Source organism: Orcinus orca, chromosome 2 (assembly GCF_937001465.1).
Source record: "Orcinus orca chromosome 2, mOrcOrc1.1, whole genome shotgun sequence".
Lineage (NCBI taxonomy): Eukaryota > Metazoa > Chordata > Mammalia > Artiodactyla > Delphinidae > Orcinus > Orcinus orca.
Window position 1 is genome coordinate 109,335,707 of NC_064560.1, and position 21,341 is coordinate 109,357,047.

Sequence of the window (21,341 nt, forward strand, 5' to 3'; positions counted from 1 at the left end):
CCAAACCCCTAAAATCCCAAATATCACTTTGATGATTGTGGTCACTTGATTGGGAATAACCTGGAAGGGTTGGTCAAAACATCAAAAGCAGCCTCAGCCTTATAAAGCATGATCTACAAAACAAAGGCTAGAGCAGACAAGAGATGGAGATGATAAGGAATGTTCCCTTTGATCCTTTTTATCACTGAAAAGTGTATTCCTATAACCAACTTTCCAGGCACCTAAATATAGCCTGAGTAAAACTTCCTGCTTTTAAATGAACTGAGTTGACCATAAAGCACTTACTAAGGTAAGGCACAGATCAAAGGTGGTGTTGAGCGGGCATAGGGGAGAGATCCAGTAAGAGCCAACTCTGCCACAAATCGCGAAGAGGGAAAGCAAGGAATTGTGCCTTGTATTTTAATTCAATTTTATTTATTTCAAGATAAATATTGATATATTATAAAAATGGATATAAAATTATTTCAGAAAAACTTGAATTTAGGGACAGGTTATTATCTCTCTCTCTAATTTCAGGCCAGCATAATTCCAGGCATTTTGTACATTCTAATAAGTGGCTGCTGGATCATTATATTTGTTTTAAAATATGAAAATGTATACTTACTGTTTATTTTTAATTAAATTAATGCTAAAAACTTCAATTATGTGAAACAAAGTAAAATAATAAAGGAAAATGATGATGCTTGCCCAGTTATAAAATAACTCTTAAATGCACAAAATGTAAATTGTAAGAAATGGCTAAATTTTAAAGAAAAATATATTGAGTAATATAAAACACTTTTGAAAGCATATATATATATATGCAGTCAGTAATGTACTCTTTTTCTGGAAAGACTTCTAGCTTCTGCTCTAAGCCTAGAATTTTCCAATTAGAATCTCAGGAAAACACAGCTTCCAGAACAATTTCTATGATTTTTACAGCCAGATTAGAAACACTTTCAGATTACTTTAGATTCAAGAAACCACAGGCTTCAAATACTGTTCGAATGAGAAAGTATAAGAAAATATAACTGCATGTCTATTTTAGAAATTTAAGCCACAAATGTCATTGAAGACCAGTTGGTTTGGTTCCAGCAAATGGCATACATACTGGGGGGGGAGGGGCAGCGGGACAATAAATAGAAGACAGAAGCCCAAAGACCAGCGGGCCCCTAAGGCAGCTGAAATGGCTCTCTCCCTTTTTCTTGACAGAGTGTCAGATTAGCCCATAAGAGCATGAGGAGAAGAGCACACACATGTGGATTTGCACTTCATTCTTCCCCATTCCAACCTGCTCAGGAGAATGACTGCAAGAGGCCAAGCAGCATGGCCAGCCATGGAATAAAACTGTGGGAAGACTTCTGAGGAAGACAGCAAATTAACTTTGGTAACCTTTGTTGGTCTATTAAAATTTGTCATTTATCTTTCTTAATAGCTTGGGCAATAACGCAGCAATGAGTCCTCTCTAATTCCATCAAGTGTCAAAACGAAGATAAAGGCCATTAACTATTTTTTCTTAAGTATAACCAGGGAAACCGTTAAAGAATGAGCTGTTTCACATATAATTGACTTGGTTTCAAAATTGTTTTGTGTTCCTCAGTAAATCCTACTTTAAAATTTAGCCATTTCTTAAAATTTACATTTAGTTCATTTAAAAGAAGTATTTTATAACTGGGCAAGCTTCATCTATTTCCTTCATTATTAAACTTTATTTCACATAATTGAGATTTTCTAACATTAATTAAAAAATAAAAAAAGCAGTCTAACTGTGTAAGTATAGTTTCCTTCTCCCTCCCTGGCCCTTTCTTTGGATTCTAAACTGATTTTCTCTTGAAGAGCAACGAAAGGCTCAGCTGAAAAAATGCAAGCCTTGGTGATCTCTTCTACGCTTTTTCCCCCCTTCTCTCTACTTGGGTCATAAAGTAGCTTCCTATACGTTGTCCTATAGACAAGCTACCTAGAGACGCCTTTTGAATACGGTCTAGCTCAGATCACATTAAGATTTGTAGATAGAGCCCTGAGTATTGTAGGCATCGAATCCTTCATTCACTCAATCAATTAGTTGTTTTCTCAAGCAAATAGTTTCCAAGCAGGCCTTCAGAAAAACTAAAGGAATTTGAAGTGCCACAAGTGGGCCAGGTAGCGTGATCTAAAGAGGGTCTTTGGGGACCTCCCTGATGGCGCAGTGGTTAACAATCCACCTGCCAATGCAGGGGACACGGGTTCAAGCCCTCATCTGGGAAGATCCCACATGCCGCAGAGCAACTAAGCCCGTGCACCACAACTACTGAGCCTGTGCTCTAGAGCCCATGAGCCACAACTACTGAGCCCACGAGCCACAACTACTGAGCCCGTGTGACACAACTACTGAAGCCCACATGCCTAGAGCCCGTGCTCCGCAACAAAGAGTAGCCCCTGCTCGCTGCAACTAGAGAAAGCCCACATTCAGCAACGAAGACCCAATGCAGGCTAAATAAATAAATTTATAAAAAAATAAAGAGCGTCTTTGGTGGTGCTCCTCCTTGAAGCCTCTTCAGCTTCCCTCCTCCCTCTTGTGGTCTACCCAAGGCAACCAAACTTCTCAGGCTGCCCAGTCTTAGTCACAACTTGCCCACTGGTGTTAACTTTTCTTTAAGGGGACAGGGAAGTGTGGAGGTGGTGGTGATTCTTATGCAAAACAACACTCTACCAGAGGTTGAGTTTATGGCACAGTGGCCCACACCAGGCCTTGCCAGGGTCCTTCCCCTCCACCACGTGCCTGGCCCACTGAGATAGTCATAAAGCTTCAGAAGGAACTAGGGCTTAAAAGTGTTGCCATTTTTCATTTAAACCTCTCCCCACATTTACCATTTACTACTCTCCTACTGTCTTTCTCTCCCCGGTTTTTAACTATTCTGTTTTACCACTATCTTGCATTCTTCTGCATTCCTCCTTTTTCTCCCCATACATCCACACAAAAGTAAGTGCCAGACCTTTTGAAAATGGAGTTTAGACTCCAATTTCCCATGGGACACAAATAGCCTACTGAAAAGTATTTGCTGACTGAGGAAGGAATGGCATCAATGACTGTATCTACTTAATTCTCCTGGGCTGTCCTCCTCTGAGGTTGCTCTACCACTCAGAACCTTTTAGTAACTAGCAACCAACTGGAGTATTTGGAGAATATTACCTACTGGTCACAGTGACAGCAAAGAAAGAATTATATAAAGAAACTTAAGGACCAGACAAGTATTCTGGCCAATATTTCCAACATGCCAAAAGATAATCTTTCAACATGGGAAACTTGTTCCTTATATGGTTATGGAATAAGTAGAAATTAATTTTGATACTTAGCAATTCCAGACAAAAAAAACATAAAAAAGGGAATGAGCTCCTTATGCTAGACACAACTGAATTTTCCTCAGAAAAGCAATACAGCAAATGAAAATGGGCTAAACAGAGACACTTTAGCTTCCATTAAGAAAAGGCAAATAAACAAATAAATGAAAAAAAAAAAAAGGTGTGCTCTTCCAAACCCTTTTAAGACACAGCCACTAAATCTTTCACTAGAACCACATTTTAAAAAAATATATAGACCTATAGACTGCTAGAACAGAAAAACACACTGGAGATCACAAAGCAAGGCAATAGTCCAAAGTCACAGAGCTCAGAATGAAAAGAGGCAGAGCTAGAACTCAACCTTCCTAACTTCCAGCCCAGTTTTCATCCTTCTCCACACACCACCTTCCCTGCTCAACGTGGCTTTCCTCCATGTTCAAATATTACACCCTATGACAAGCAAAGTCTCCAGCATTAAAGCTTTAAAGCTGGAAAAGGAAAATAGGTAAAAAAATGACCCACATTAAAATACAATCACATCTCAGTATGACCCAAGGAGAGAGAAACAGGTGAGGCAAAAAACACTGGATCGGGAGCTAGGCTTTCCCACTGACGCATTATGTTACCTTGTTCAAATCTCTTAACCTCTTAGTGGTCTCTTGATCTCTAAGGCCTCTTCCTGCTTTCATATCTTATGGTACTAGAAGATAATTCTGACCCAGAAATGTGAAGCCCGGCCTTCGGAAACAAGGAAATTTTCTCAGGCCAAAAACCCGGGAGTCATCTTGGTTCCTCCCTTTCACCCATACAGAGTAAATTGTCTTTACTCTTCCTTCAAGGCGTATCTGGCCTAGAATCATTTCACACTTCCACTGCCATCTTCTACTCAAAGTCAGAGTGCTTCCAATGGCTGACAAGGCCCAGGGGTATGACTCCCCACTACCTCTCTTACTTCATCAACTACTACTCTCTCCTTCCTGAACTGCCCTCCAAGCACACTGGTCCTCCTGCTGTTCCTCACATGTGACAGCCATGTACCTACGTCAAGACCTCTCTACTTGCTGTTCTCGTTACTTCACTTCCTTCAGGTCTTTGCTCAAATATCCTCTCCTCAGAGAGGCCTTCTTCAGCCACTCAGTATTATCAGCCACTCAATATAAAGTACTAGTACACACCCCTAGTACTCTCCATCCCTTCTATTATTTTTTTCATAACACTTATCACTACCACTCAATTTATTTTTAATTGTCATTTCCCTCTTTACCCATGAGAATGTAAGCTTCATAAAGACAAAAGCTGGTTGACCATCCCAGAACAAGCAAGTTCATTCGAGAATTCCAGGAGGCTGGCAAATGCCCCTCCGCTGCTTTTCAGGTGGGATTCAAACTACCCCACTATCTTCTTAGCAACGATGCTTCTTCCTAGTTTCTGCACAAATCATTCCACTTCCTCTTATTTCCAGAACTGAACAATATCTGTCCCTTCCATTCACTGGGCCCTTGCTATTTTCAGAAAAGAGCACTTAAAATGAAACAAGCTCTGGAAGGCTTTCTGGCAATCAGTGAGCAAACACTGACGTCAGCAGAGCGATTCTCATCAATGCTATGTTCAAGTCTCTCCACAAGCTGGGTCACATATGCCATTTGTGATCACTGGAGCTACTTGGTTTAAACTTTTCGGGCTGGGAATGTGGCAATGAGTGAGGCAAGCCACAGGTGCCAAGTGGTTAATTATATTTTCATTGCCAATTGCAGGCAGTTTTGTATGATTTTCTCACAGTGGAAATAACATCTAACCATTTGAGAGTTCTCCCAATTTCCCTTTCTGTTCTGCAAGGTCAGTGAGCGCCTTCTGGGTAAAGGAACCATTTTACTCTTTTATCCATTCTCTAGCAATTATAAGGAAGTTGTTCTCAGGCTTTGTGAAAGAGTTTCCCTCTTTACATTTCTGTCTCAACCGACCATTCATAAACTGGACTTTCTTCAGTCCTTTTCCCAAATTGCCTAACCTAAACCTGGAAGACAGGAAATGCTGACTCTCTGGGCAATTCCTTCAGCAACCTCTCCCCTGAAAATACATTTCTATCAGGCTTGAGGTCCTCTTTCCTTTTTCTCCCCTCTTTTGAATAAAAGTATTAAACTTAGGACACCAAACAGGAGATGCTGGTAGAGCTGCAGTGTAGTGGGAAACACTGCTTAAAATATCATGAGAAGAAAGTAACGACAGGGTCTGTGTCTGAGCAAATCTCCCTGAAACACTTAATCATCCAAAGACAGAAAAGTCTTTTTTATGATGTTGTGAAGAACTGACTCCAAACCTGGAGCTTCATAAAGCCATGGAGTCAAGTCTCCAATCTTTCATCCTACAGATTTTTAGGAGGGAACAAGTCTAGCTCTATGTCACAGACCACCCCTCTTATAGGAAGTGGGAAAAGATCTTCCTTCACTTAGAAGATTACAAAAATGCTGCTTTTTTCCCATTAATTTAAACAATTTCCTTGGGCAGCATCCTGCAGCCCCTGCCACACTGCTCTTTCAGCCTCACCGACAGATGTCCACCAGCTGGTCCAGCTCAGGGCAGCTACACTCGTACATGTCCCGGCAGCTCACGTGGCTCTGGTTCATTAACTCCCCCAGCAGCTGGACCGTGTTGTCAGGTGCTTCTTCACATATCTTCTTAAACTGGAGCACTCTCGCAGCCTCGCTATACACGTGCTTTGCCCGCTGGTAGAGTTTGAAGGTGAGCACTTAGGAAGGAAGGGGATGGTGAACAAGGTTAGCGATAGTTACTGGCCAAAAAAAAAGAAAGAAAGAAAGTAAGGGAGGGAGGGAGGGAGGGAGGGAGGAAGGAAGGAAGGAAGCAAGGAAGGAAAATTTTTTTAAAAAGAAATAGTTACTGAACAATTCAGTGGAAAGAAAAATACAGTTATTGAGAACGTCCATTTCTGTCTTTATTATCAGTACCTTAGACTTTAAATAGGTCTTTCTTTCACTGAAAGAATTCTTTATAGTCTAAACTGGTCTCTTTTCAAGTCCATTTTACTTTAAGTTCACACATCTGAAAGTGGCAGAAGCAGAACACGTCAGGACGTCTGACCCCAGAGCCATGTTCTTTCCACTGTGATCCACCAGAAAGAACGACTAAAAATGCTTATGCTAGCAATTTTATTTATAAAAATGTTTCCTATAGCTAAGCACAGTTACTTATATATGTGTGTGTATAAAAAAGCACAATTATTTATATATGTGTATATAGCGTAGCATTATCATAGCAGAAAATAATCAATTCAAATGTCTAATGACAGAAAATATTTTTTAAATTATGCTACCTCTATTACAAATATTGCTACTAAAACACAGATTCTAAGATAATTTAATACATGGAAAATTGTTCATTATTAAGTGAAAAAACAAGATATAAAACTATGTGTATGTGTATACATTTTAATTTTTAAAAATTATAAGAAGGCACCAAAATGTTAACAGTCATCATCTCTCTGTGGTACATTGTGGGTGATTTTATTTTCTCCTTGACATATTTCTGTACTTTACAGATTATCTACAATGACTCTAACTTCAGTTACAGAAACATGTCCTACTGCAACGGCTGTGTCTATAGTGCTTATGTATTCCCTTGAATAACAACTGAGATCTCCTTACCATTCATTTTCAACTGTGCTGAACAGTGGCTGAGCTGGTGCAGTGGGTCTGGGAAAAATTTGGAAAATAAATGGAAGCTAAGCAACCTGGCTTGCTGGAAAGAGCCTGGGCTGAGAATCTAAAGGTCTGTCATTTGTTCTCATCTGTGTGACAACTCGCGCTGTACCCAAGTTGCTACTTCTATAGAGCTCCAAAATGAGGCTGAAAATTATTTCTCAGGATCCTTCCTGCGCTAACATTTTATGATTCTATGAAGAACTTCCTCCAAGAATTCCCCTCATATTGTTGTATTTTGGAAAAAGGATCACTGTGACCATTGCCTTCTGTTTGCATCCCCAGTTGTACTCTCTGCTCTCCTCTACCCGCTGTCTGCCCCAGAAGGCTGACCTGGATGGATTACACCAGTGGGTTCCCTTGCCTCTAGACTGGAGAAAGGGAGAAGATCAGCAAGAGATGGGAGGGAATTACGTCCTTTCTGCTCACTGGGTGGTGATATGCGCGAGCAGACGCAAACACAGCTCATTATATCAATAGCATGATTCCTGTTTAACTCAAACACAGGAGACCTACAACAAATTTTTATACTTAAATCCCTCAAACCTCCCCCTTATAGGACTCGTACTAGCCACAGCCAGAAAATCAGCCTAATTTGGACTTCACCCCTGACTCCCCTCAGCAATAGAGGGCCCCACCCCCGTATCAGCCTTACTCCACTCAGGCACAGTAGTTGTGCAGGAGTCTTCCTACTTATTCAACTTTACCCTTTAACAGAAAACAACAAACATATTCAAGCAATAGCGCTATGATTAGGAGCCCTTGCCACCCTATTCACAGCAATATGTGCTGTCACCCAAAATGACATTAAAAAAATTGTCGCTTTCTCCACTTCAAGCCAATTAGGACCTAATGATGGTAACAATCGCATCAACCAACCCTGTCTAGCATTCTTACACGTATCTGCACACATGCTTTTCTTAAGGCCATACTATTCACATGCTCTGGGTCCATTATTCACAGCCTGAATGACGAACAAGATAATTCGAAAAATAGGGGGCCTATTCAAGCCCTTACCCTTCACCACAACAGCCCTTATTATCGGATGTCTGGCACTGACAGGAATGCCTTTCCTCACCGGCTTCTATTGTAAAGACCTGATCATTGAAGCCACTAACACATCTTATACCAATGCCTGAGCCCTATTTATAACTCTAATTGCCACCTCCCTCCCTGTCTATAGTACCCACATTATCTTCTCCACACTACTAGGACAAACTCGCTTCTCTCCCTTAACCTCCATCAGTGAAAACAACCCCTTCCTAATTAACTCCATCAAACACCTGCTAATTGGAAGTGTCTGCCGGATTCATTATCTCCAACAACATCCCCCCAACAACAGTCCCCCTAATAACTGTACCCCTACACCTAAAACTAACTGCCCTTGCAGTAACCATCCTGGGCTTTGTATTGGCACTTGAAATTAACCTTAACACACAAAACTTAAAATTTATTTACCCCTCAAATACCCTTAAATTCTCTAGTCTCTTAGGATATTTCCCCACCATCATGCATCGTCTGCCTCCTTACCTAAACCTATCAATAAGCCAAAAATCAGCATCTTCCCTCTTGGACTTAATCTGACTAGAAAACATTTACCAAAAACCACACCCCTCATTCAACTAAAGTTCTCCACGCTAATCTCAAGCCAAAAAGGCCTTATCAAACTATACTTCCTATCATTCCTTATTACTCTCACCCTTAGCATGCTTTTATTTAATTACCACGAGTGATCTTCATAATAACCACAACACCAATAAACAGCGACCAGCCAGTAACAATCACCAACCAGGTACCATAGCTACATAACGCCGCAATCCCCATAGCCTCCTCACTAAAAAAGCCAGAGTCACCAGAGTCACTCGTCTCCCAACCCATTGAACTTAAACACAACTTCCACCTCCTCATCCTTTAAAATATATAATACCATCAAAAACTCTATTATCAACCCTGAAAGAAATGCCCCCAAAACAATCTTATTAGAAACCCAAACCTCAGGATACTGCTCAGTGGCCATAGCCATTGTATAACCAAACACAACTAATATCCCCCCTAAATAAATCAAAGACACTATCAAACCTAAAAATGAACCACCAAAATTCTACACAATCCTACACCCAACACCACCACTCACAATCAACCCAAAACCCCCATAAATAGGTGAAGGTTTTGAAGAAATCCCCACAAAACTGATCACAAAAATAACACTTAAAATAAATACAATATATGTCATCATCATTCACACATGGACTCCAACCATGACTAATGACATGAACAATCATCGTTGTCATTCAACTATAAGAACACCAATGACCAACATCCGAAAAACACACCCGCTAATAGAAATCATCAGCAATGCATTTATTAACCTCTCAACCCCATCAAACAATTCATCATGATGAAATTTTGGCTCTCTACCAGGCATTTGCTTGATCCTGCAAATCCTAACAGGCTTATTCCTAGCAATACACTACACACCAGACACAGCAACTGCCTTCTCGTGGCAGCACACATCTGTCGAGACGTTAATTATGGATGAATCACTCAATGTATACATGCAAACAGAGCTTCCATATTCTTTATCTGCCTTTACATTCACGTAGGGTGTGGCCTATATTATGGATCCTGTGCCTTTCTAGAAACATGAAACATCGGGATTATTTTGCTACTTACAGTTATAGCCACTGCATTTATAGGCTACGTGCTACCATGAGGACAAATGTCATTCTGAGGGGCGACAGTCATTACAAACCTGCTCTCAGCAATCCCATATATTGGCACCACTCTTGTCGAATGAACCAGAAGGATTTTTCCCGATCCATTCGACAAGAGTGGTCATAGGACCACTCTTAAGGTGGTACTAGGATTTTTTCCCCAGCTTCCTCCTTGCAGAGCTGCCTGGAGCTGGCTCTCTTCCCCCACTGAAGGACACTAAAACTTTCAAGGTAGACTTTTCTACATGACTCTCTCCTCCAGCGTCTGCCTACAGGTTCCTCTCCCCTAGAATATTACTACTTTTTCAGAAGTGCTTTTACGTTCCACTTATGAACCAATAAATTATATTAAAGTTTCAGGTTACATTTTTTTCCCCTCCACGGTACCGCCCTCCTAACTCTTGGAGATGGATAAAAAGGCAGCCAAGGCTAGAGGAGGGGACTAGCCATTCTTAGCATTTGGGCAAAAGTTTAGTAATTATAAGGGTGGGGCTAACTTTCCTACAAGTTAATAAAGAATTAAATTTTTCTTTCAAGGTTTCTCAACTGAGTCATATAAATATATTAAACTCACGGTTAGCAACTTGCATCAATGAAATGATACGAGTTCATGTGAATCATCCTATTCTAGTTCAAACAGGACCTAAATTTAGTCATCAATTCTAATCGTTTCTTCTTTCACAATGTGTCTTGTAATCATCCCTCCCTTCTAGTCCCACTGTCATTACCCAAATTTACACTATTATTCCCTTTCCTACTTGAACTATCCTGCAGTGATCTCCAAACTTATATTCCTGTCTTAATCTCTCATTCCTGCAACCTACCTTGAGGTTGGTGCCATCGGATTGAGCTCCTAACACACAGCTTGACTCATGTTACTACCCAGAACACTTCCTGCTTCCCCAGTGTTTACTACAATCCAAATTCCTGCACGCAACAAGCTCGGTCCCAATAGGATCTCTTCCCTTCAGCCAAAAGGGCCTATGTGTAGTTACCCAAACACTCCCTGCTCCTGGGTATACTCATTAATCCACACAGAAATAGTTTCTTGCCCTTTCTCTCCCTGTCAAAATTTTACCTCTTTCTGAAGGTTCCATTTAAACTTTATGCTCCGTGAAACCATGAGACAGTGCCAATAATTTTATAATTTTATACATGTTAATATAATCCAGGTTATAGAATACACATTTTGAAAGGAAGTAAAATGACTTTGGTAACTGTAGTTTAAAATTGTTCTTTCTAAAAATTGAGGTTGAAACAAAATGTTTAAAATTCTAGCTTTAGGATTCCATATGTTTCAGTTTTACTTTTGAACTACGTCACCTCCCCTAATCATGGGCCAAGTTACAAAATCAGAGCATGGGGGCGGGGTGGGGGTGGGTATAAAAAGAGAGTATTGGTTCATTTCTACTGTAATGTCCCATTTATGAAAAAGTCATCTAGTTTCCAGGTCCACTGGTATTTATGGCTGCAGCACAAAAGGGCACGATAAAGTGACATCCACTAAGATCACAAAATAGTGCTATTTAGCTGACAAACCACTGTGCTATGTCCCAGTTTGCAAAGACTTTTTTTAAACTCTGAATTATAAAATTTCTCAAATATACAGGGCAGTAGAGAAGGTACAATAGCAAATTCCACAAGCCCATCACCTAGACTGAACAGTTAATCACTTTTTGCCATATTTGCTTCAATTGATATTTTGCTGGTGTTTTAAAATAAATTATAGATGTAACATTTGCTCCCTACATATTTCAGTGTGCAACTCTATAAAATAAGGATATTTTCTTACATAACCTCCATATCATTACCACATCTAACAAAATTACCAATGATTCCTTAATATCATCTCATATTCAGTCCATATTTAAACTTTCCCAGTTTAAATTTCAGTCAATTTACAGCAGAATCCAAGCAAAGTCCACACATTATATTCAGTCTTATGTCTAATAAGTCTCTTTTCATCAAGAATTTACAGTGATTTTTGATACTCTGGATTGTCAATGTCATATATATAAAATACAAGTATATTTTAGGGCCACATCCTGTAATAAAATTCAATATAGTCCATAAGCAACAGTATGCTTTGGTTTTCCTCAGGATTACATAGTCCTTTAAGATTAAATATTTTCCTTTAGGATTAAATATTCTCAAATAGAAACTGTTCAGAGAGATGTGTTTTTTCATATTAAACCTTAGGACTGGTGTTTTGATTTGTGACAAGAAACATTCAGAACACACTGAGCAGATTACCAGAACCTCACAAACCTGGCACCTCCTTGTGTCTACTCTCTATTGCAGAGTGTTTCACAACAAGACTTCAGGAGAGAAACGTCTAATGAGGACTCTTCCTGGGCGTTCTGAAGATGTGTGAGAGATTGCCATTGCTCACACCCACTGAACGGTAGTTAACTCAGACGACAAAGGAAATGGCAGAAAGGGCATCTGTTTTCAATTGTGATATAAAAATCTTGACAAAGGCTACAACAAATCTGGAGACCACCCTTTAGGAGGGAAACCAGTTCTGTGTTGTCTGGTCATCACAAATGCTCTCTGGATCCAGGGTTCTGGCTTGTTATATGCTGGCAACTCAACAGGTCTTTGTTGTGCAGATACCAAAAAGTCCAAGAAAATCTGAAACTTTGTCTATGGACAAAGCTTTCTTCCCTATCCAGTTAACTTTAAAATGGATACTCCATCTCTCTATAAACTCTTATAATCCTTGACAGCAATTATTATATTAAAGGATAAAGGAATTGTTTCTTGCTGCATGAATGCTCATTGCTGCATGACTACTTCCAAAGCAAATTCAGTTTAAGAATATAACACCAGGACTTCCCTGGTGGCGCAGTGGTTGAGAATGCGCCTGCCAATGCAGGGGACACGGGTTCGAGCCCTGGTACAGGAAGATCCCACATGCCGTGGAGCAACTAAGCCCGTGCGCCACAACTACTGAGCCTGCACTCTAGAGCCCACGAGCCACAACTACTGAACCCATGAGCCACAACTACTAAGTCTGTGTGCCACAACTACTGAAGCCCGCACGCCTAGAGCCCATGCTCCACAACAAAGAGAAGCAACTGCAATGAGAAACCCGTTCACCGCAACAAGAGGAAGCCCGAGCACAGCAATGAAAACCCAACGCAACCAAAAATAAATAAGTTTAAAAAAATAAAAAGAATATAACACCAGGTGCCATTTTCCTAAAATACTGCTAGTGTCCTATCCCATCCATGGGAAATCTGAGGCTTCAAAGCAGGATATATCACATGGATTTTGAAACAATGACTTCCTCCTCCATGAATCTTAGGTAATTTCTGAATCTAATCCTAAAGTCATGACAGAGATTCTGAGATCTCAATGATCACAGCCATAAACACTTAAACTGCAACAGCTGTACAATAAATTCACTTGAATAATTATTTATTTGCTAGCTCTAAACTTTCCTTTCCCTCTGACTTCCTTGCTGAACCTCCAGTACACCACACAGGCTCCTGCCTGAGGCCCACTGCCACAGCTGTTTTGTTAGCCTGGAATGCTCTTCCCCCTGATCTTGACCTAGCTGGCCCCTCCTTGTCATTCAAGTCTCAGCTGTCACAGCTTCAAGAAGACTTGCCCTCAACTCCAGTCTAGAGTAACTCCCTCACATACACGTTCTTTCCATCCTGTTTTATTCTCCCAAAACTATTTTATTTCTTCTCCCAAACGCCATCCAATTTTCTTGTGTGTTCATTTGTTCAATGGTCTGTGGTTATCTCTCACCACTAGAAGTTCAGCTTCAGGAGAGCAAGGGCCTTGTCTAATCTCTTCACTTTTGTATCTTTAGCAGCTAAAAAAGGGTCTGGCACCACAGGAGGGTCTCAATAAATGTTTATTGAAAGAATGGTTCAGTTCCTAGTCTTTGTACAAAACTGCACCAAAACACGGAAAAATCAACAATAGGGAATATGAGGAAGACCTACTAATTTGGCAGTTACTGCTTACTAGCACCTTCACCAAAAAGTGGGGGAAATTCCCTAAAAGAAGGTTTGGAGATAACTGGTAAACTCCAGTGTCCAAAGTATACCTAATGCCCAATGTCACAGATGACTGAGAATCGTTTATCCTGTATTTTGTTTCACAGATGTGGGAGAAAAGAGAGTTCTAAAACAACCAAAATGTGTTTCAAATAAAAGGGAAGGAATAGAAAATAGATCATCATAACCAGTTAAAATAGAAGTTCTTTTTTTTTCTTTTAGACAATTGTTGTAGCAAAATTGTGCCTACTTACTTCTACCATAAAAAGATGGCTATGTAGCTTATGATCAGAGGCCATCTCTAATCAAGGAATCTAAACCAGGGCACAAATAATTGGTTATCTTGTTATATCTTTGGTGGGAAAGGATGAGAAAAAGCCTGTGACAGAAGAAACACACTGGGCACCGTTTTCCTCATAAAAGCTCTGAGAGCACCAGGTCAGCAGTAGATGGAGGACATGCTCATTCAATCTCTGAAAGAGCCCCACTGATTTAATTTTTTCACTGATTTAATTTTACATTCTGCACTCAAGAGCTGGTAGCCTCCCCTTTATTACCTCATCTTCTACTAAGAGTGATGCCAGAAGCACTGAGTAAGATGACCATCCAACGACAGTCAACCAAATAGCTCTTAGTGAGGCCTGGCCTTGTGCCCCACTCTATGCTCCAAATGACAGGAAAGACCTGTGAAATAGAAGCCCTTGCTATGAGGAACTTACAGCTCAGTTAAACAAATAAGACAGCCTATGAGACCACTGGAGACTGACCAACCACAGCAGATATCCAGGGGCTGTAAATGCTAGAGGCGCACCAAGAAGACAGAGTTTGGTGAGGGAAGAGCTGTAGTGGGAAGTGTCACAGGAGAAGTGCCTGAGCTACAGAGCTTCCTTGCTGTGAGGACAGGATGGCCAAAGGCCCAAGCTGAGACCAGGCAGAGCCTGTTGATGGGCTGAAGGGGGCAAACTGACCAGAACGGGGGGCAGCCTCTTGAGGAGGCCGTCCTCACATCTGAGGCTTTAACATCCTCTGCTACACATGTCACACAAAGGTTGCAAACTCACAACCCATGGTCCATACCCAACCACAGTGATGCTTTCTTTTTTTTTTTTAAACATCTTTATTGGAGTATAACTGCTTTACAATGGTGTGTTAGTTTCTGCTTTATAACAAAGTGAATCAGCTATACATATACATATATCCCCATATCTCCTCCCTCTTGCGTCTCCCGCCCACCCTCCCTATGCCACCCCTCTAGGTGGTCACAAAGCACCAAGTTGATCTCCCTGTGCTATGCAGCTGCTTCCCACTAGCTAGCTATCTTACGTTTGGTAGTGTATATATGTCCATGCCTCTCTCGCTTTGTCACAGCTTACCCTTCCCCCTCCCCGTGTCCTCAAGTCTATTCTCTGCATCTGCATCTTTATTCCTGTCCTGCCCCTAGATTCTTCAGAACCATTTTATTTTATTTAGATTCCATATATATGTGTTAGCATACAGTATTTGTTTTTCTATTTCTGACTTACTTCACTCTGTATGACAGACTGTAGGTCCATCCACCTCACTACAAATAACTCAATTTCATTTCTTTTTATGGCTGAGTAATATTCCATTGTATATCTGTGCCACATCTTCTTTATCCATTCATCTGTTGATGGACACTTAGGTTGCTTCCATGTCCTGGCTATTGTAAATAGAGCTGCAATGAACATTGGGGTACATGTGTCTTTTTGAATTACGGTTTTCTCAGGGTATATGCCCAGTAATGGATTACTGGGTCGTATGGTAGTTCTACTTTTAGTTTTTTAAGGAACCTCCATACTGTTCTCCATACTGGCTGTATCAATTTACATTCCCACCAACAGTGCAAGAGGGTTCCCTTTTTTCCACACCATCTCTAGTATTTATTGTTTGTAGATTTTCTGATGATGCCCATTCTAACAGGTGTGAGGTGATACCTCACTGTAGTTTTGATTTATATTTCTCTAATAATTAATGATGTTGAGCAGCTTTTCATGTGCTTCTTGGACATCTGTATGTCTTCCTGGGACAAATGTCTATTTAGGTCATCTGCCCAGTTTTGGATTGGGTTGTTTGTTCTTTTACTATTGAGCTGCATGAGCTGTTTATATATATTGGAGATTAATCCTTTGTCCATTGATTTGTTTGCAAATATTTTCTCCCATTCTGAGGGTTGTCTTTTCGTATTGTTTGTAGTTTCCTTTGCTGTGCAAAAGCTTTTAAGTTTCATTGGGTCCTATTTGTTTATTTTTGTTTTTATTTCCATTTCTCTAGGAGGTGAGTCAAAAAGGATCTTGCTGTGATTTATGTCATAGAGTATTCTGCCTCTTCAATAAGTGGTGCTGGGAAAACTGGACAGCTACATGTAAAAGAATGAAATTAGAACACTCCCTAACACCATATACAAGAATAAACTCAAAATGGATTAAAGACCTAAATGTAAGGCCAGACACTATAAAACTCTTAGAGGAAAACATAGGCACAGTGATGCTTTCTTGACCCACATACTGTTTTTTTAACTGGGAAATTTTTCATAAGAATCTGGATTTCTGCTTTCCCTTGAAAAACTGAAAGGCCTGGCAGTACTGAACCTACATTCTTGCACAACAGCTGTTGGCTGGAGCTGAGGAGCAGCTAGCCATTTAGACAGGGCATGCACTTCATTTCCATGCAGTCCCCACCATTCCCAATTATCTGATGGCTAGACTGCCTCATTAGTTTACATGTCTGCCTGGTCCCTCTAGGCATCTGTGTGTGGGACTCTTTTTCCATAAAGCTGTCTATTACAGGAATTCTTGGCTAGAGAGAGAAGAGTGGACAAACCAAGTGAGTCATCGTGCCATAATGGGCCACTGTTACTGTTACTCATGAATCTCCCCTCCCTTAGGTGCATTGACAGTTCCATATGGAACAAATGTCCATTTTCTTGTAAATTCTACTCTTTGGACTTAGTTCTGCTCCCCAGACATTTGTAAACACCTGACAGCCCTTGAGAGATCTGAAGAAAGCTCTCATGCCTTATGTTTTTCACACATGGAGGAGGATCCACTTTGTGCCAGTTTTAATGCTGAGGGAAAAACAACGAACAAGATAAGCTCTTTACTCTCAAGAAGTAAGTCCAGTGGTAAAGAATCCACCTTACAATGCAGGGGGCGCAGGTTTGATCCCTGGTCAGGGGACTAAGGTCCCGCATGCCACGGGGCAACTAAGCCCACGCGCCACAACTACTGAGCTCGCGTGCCTCAACTAGAGAGCTGGCGTACTGCAAACTACAGAGCCCACGTGCTCTGGGACCTGCATGCCACCACTAGAGAGAAGCCCGTGAGCATCAACAAAGAGCCCCCGCGCTGCAACGAAAGATCCCGCATGCCTCAACGAAGATCCCACGTGCCGCAACTAAAACCTGACACAGCCAAAAATAAAAATAAAATAAATAAATAAATAATAAAAATAAATCTTAAAAAAAAAGAAGAAGCAGGTCTAACAAAAGACAAGTGTTGGTGAGGATGTGGAGAAACTGGTACCCTTGCACGTCATTGCTGGGAATGCAAACTGGTGCAGCCTCTATGAAAAACAGTACAAAGGTTCCTCAAAAAATTAAAAATAGAACTACCTTATGATCCAGCAATCTCACTTCTGGGTATATCCAAAAGTATTGAAATCAGGATCTCAAAGAGTTATTACCACTGCCATGTTCACTGCAGCTCTATTCACAATAGCTAAGCTGTGGAAGCAAACTAAATGTCCATCAATGAATGAATGGATTGAAAGAATGATATATACATTATTATTATTATAGAATATTATTAAGCCTTAAACATGAAAGAAATTCTGCAATATGCAACAACACGGATGACCTCTTGAGGACATTATGCTAAGTGAAATAAGCCAGACACAGGAAAACAACTATTGCATGATTCCATCTATATGAGATAGATAGAATCATCACATTCATAAAATCGAAGGCCAGAATGGTGGTTACCAGAGACTAAGGGAGCAAAAAGTGGAGAGTTATTTATCAACAGACAAAAAGTTTCACCTAAGTAAGATGAATGAGCTCTAGAGACTTACTGTACATTTACCTATAGTTAACAATAATGTATTGTACACTTAAAATTTGTTATGAGGATAGATTTCATATCAAGTGTTCTTACCACAATAAAAAATAAAATAAAATAAATTTTTAATAAAAAAGAAGTAATAGGGCTTCCCTGGTGGCGCAGTGGTTGAGAGTCCACCTGCCGAAGCAGGGGACACAGGTTCGTGCCCCGGTCCGGGAAGATCCCACATGCCGCAGAGCGGCTGGGCCTGTGAGCCATGGCCGCTAAGCCTGCGCGTCCGGAGCCTGTGCTCCGCAACGGGAGAGGCCACAACAGTGAGAGGCCCGCGTACCACAAAAAAAAAAAGAAGTAATAGTCTACTAGAGAGAAATTGTTAGATATGAACAATAAAGGGTAACAGGTGGTAAGGCAGCTCCTCACAGCTAAAGTAGAGGCACAAAGTCAAGAGGGTGTCCTGATCTGGAAGCAGAAGCTGAGACAAAAAACTTGGGTGCAGGTAGTAGAAATCCAGGAAGCAGGAGGACAAGAATAAGGCAAGTGAGACAGGAAAGAAGAAAAGCAAATAAAAGGTGTTTAATATGCAGGTCACCACTGTGAACAACCACGGCCTAATAGCTTGGGGGCCTCTCCAAAGAACCATGTAGTATGTGTCCCAGAATTGGCCCACCTGTGGATGGGAAGGCTGGGGCATTTATCCACGGACACTCCCATGTTGTCCCCAGAGAGGTTAACTTCTCCACAAAGATGTGCCTGGACAGCACGGCTACCTTCAGTGACTTTGGAGAATGCCCAGGACAGCAAAGAGACACTCGTGCCAGCTGCTAGCTTGACAGGGGCTGCTGGCAACGCTGAAAGCAGGTGGGCCGAGGGGATGCGGAATAGTGATCATGACCTTCACAGTCCTCCCGTGAAAAGGTGAAACCAGCCAAGTCTAAAAGATGAGTAGGTGTCCAGCAAACCAACTAAAAGCTAGGGTGAGAAGCAAAGAAAAAGAATGAGAATTTAAGACAGAAGGAACTTCATGAACAAAGACATGGAGATTAAAAACCATGAAGTGGGCTTCCCTGGTGGTGCGGTGGTTGGGAGTCCACCTGCCGATGCAGGGGACACGGGTTCGTGCCCCGGTCCGGGAGGATCCCACGTGCGGGGGAGCGGCTGGGCCCGTGAGCCATGGCCGCTGAGCCTGCGCGTCCGGAGCCTGTGCTCCGCAGCGGGAGAAGTGCTTTTAGAGAATCCATAGTACTTGGATCTGATTGGAGCATAGAAAGAGGATGAAGACCAGAAGCAACAAGAAACACAGTGAAAGAGAAAAATGGAAGCAGTAGGCAGAGGTCAGATCACAAGGGCTTTATATTATGCTAAGTAAGATGTTTACATTGTATCCTGTACATAAGTGGTTCTTAGCCTTTTCAGAGCCTTTTGAGAATCAAATAAAAGCTATGGACCTTCTCCCCCATCTGAGTGCATAAATATCTGAAATTCTACACATAGTACAACATACAGATTCCATAACACAATCCTTTGATTCAGGTTAAGAATTCCAGCTGGAAACAAGAAAACATTACTGGGTCTTTAGCAACTATATAGTCAGGATTATTGTTTGTAAACAACAGAAACCTACATGAACTAACTTAATCAAAAGGAATTAATTTTAAAGTTATTAGGGAACTCACAAAATCTATTAAGATTACAGATTCCTAATCTCTATTAGAACTCGAGAACCCAGGTGGGGATGGGTCAGACGCCAGGGGAAACAGGCAGTGGGTACCATTGCCGAAGTCCCTCCGCAAGTCTGGATATGACATTGGACTCTAGATACTTTGTCAATGAACCCTGTGGCTATTAGACTCAAAGCCCAAGACCTAAGCATGTGCCAGGACACAGGATGAACTGAGGACCCTTGCTCACACTCAGGTGACAAGTGACCTGTGAGAGGCAAATCTGACTCCTCAGTTTCCACCACAGGAGGCAAGACCTCTCACCAGGGTGCATACAGCAGCAGATTTCCCCAGGAAAGGGGCCTGGATGCCAAGTAGTTAAGCTATGGCATCTGCCCCAGCAGGAGCGAAATATCACAGCTCTGTTAGCATTTAAGTTTTTTCTCCAGACCAGCCCTCCAGTTTCTCTCACATGATTGGATTTCAACTCTCCTTCACTGATTATTTCTCTGAACACACGTTAGTCTGTGTATGCCCTTCTTAAAAGTGGTTACCCCAGTTGGTCTGAGGAGTGCAAAGTAGAGCTGGACCATCATCTCCCTCATTCTCAATACAGTGAGTTTCTTCACGTAGCCTCGCAGAGCCAAACTGCGTAAAGATTGTGTGGCGATGGAAGAACGCAGAGCACTGGTTTTCGAGCTAAAAAGTGATAAATATTTAGGAAATCAGACTTAACTTGGATAGAGACTTCATCTCAGGATAATGAATCAAAACAAAATACTTTCCCACTGTTTGGGTGGGGGGCTAAAAGCAGTTGTGGTTTTAGCCATCTTTGCACAGTCATGGAGCTGCACGCTACTGGCCAATTTCTCTCCAAACACAAAGCTCCACTGGGCTACACCAAGAGCTGGTTTCCAAGGACGGCCATCCAGAGGTGGGTGGGGGAGACCACTTCAGAATCCACTCCAGAGCCCTCTGTTTTCCTATGCAGCACAGTGGTAAGTCCCAGCTCTGAGGCATAGAATCTTTGGAGTACTTAAGCAGTAGAATGGAAAACCACTATACAATCCTCATGGAAGTTGGACTGTGGTTTCAAATTTATTTTCCTAGTAATAATATTTTTCATAAATGTGAAGTTTCTGAAATGGTCAAACCCACAAAAAATAAACTGCTGTTTTCAGCCACATTAATGTCCCATTCCCATGCTGCAAAGACTAAATTAAATTAGCATTTTACATTTAAGGGGGAAAAAAGCTTTCACTACCTGCTTTTAAAAAGCAAAACCACTGATGAAAAAAATATATATGCACTTTCAACACAAACCGCATTAATCCACGGAAAACTACATTCCAAGAGGCACTTGTGAATATTTTCAAATCCACAGCATAATGCCATCTTGTCTGTACACAGTAACAGCGCCCGCACGTTTATAGCTTCACTTTCTCAGAGTTCCAGGAGCAGCAAGAGCCAGCACTGTCTGTGTCATAATAAATTCTACTCCTCTATCTTGAAACCTTTGCTTCACTCTGCTGTGGTCACCGTCACCTGCATTCTACTCTCTGGCAATATAGTAAGCTCCTGTTAACCCCTGGGCCACTCAAATGACGAGACAGAGTCCATCGCTCCCTTCCTTTTCATTCTATACTCTACCTTCCTAGTTCAGATTCTTATCATCCCAGGTCTGAACAAATATTCTACCTTCTCACGGGTCTCCCTCTCACCTCCTAACAACATGTATACAGCTGCCATAATAAACTTCCCAAATCACCGTTTTGTTGGGGTGTTCCCCAATATTTCATTGCATCAAATGCTGATTATTTTTTCATTCTCCAATAAATGAGGGCACACACATTCCAATCCAGGA

General features: G+C 41.3%; 1 protein-coding gene across 13 annotated transcripts in view; it reads right to left on the reverse strand.

Annotated features, from left to right (window-relative positions):
• Window positions 1-21,341, reverse strand: part of GALK2 (galactokinase 2) — a 136,432-nt gene that overhangs the window by 8,798 nt on the left and 106,293 nt on the right. For 12 of the 13 annotated variants that reach the window (XM_033408428.2, XM_033408430.2, XM_033408429.2 and 9 more), the window contains one exon: window positions 5,842-6,043. The exons of the other annotated variant lie outside the window; for it this stretch is intronic. In XM_033408428.2, the coding sequence (XP_033264319.1) occupies window positions 5,842-6,043 (202 nt within the window). The remainder of the gene's footprint in view (window positions 1-5,841; window positions 6,044-21,341) is intronic. 13 annotated transcript variants of the gene reach the window in all.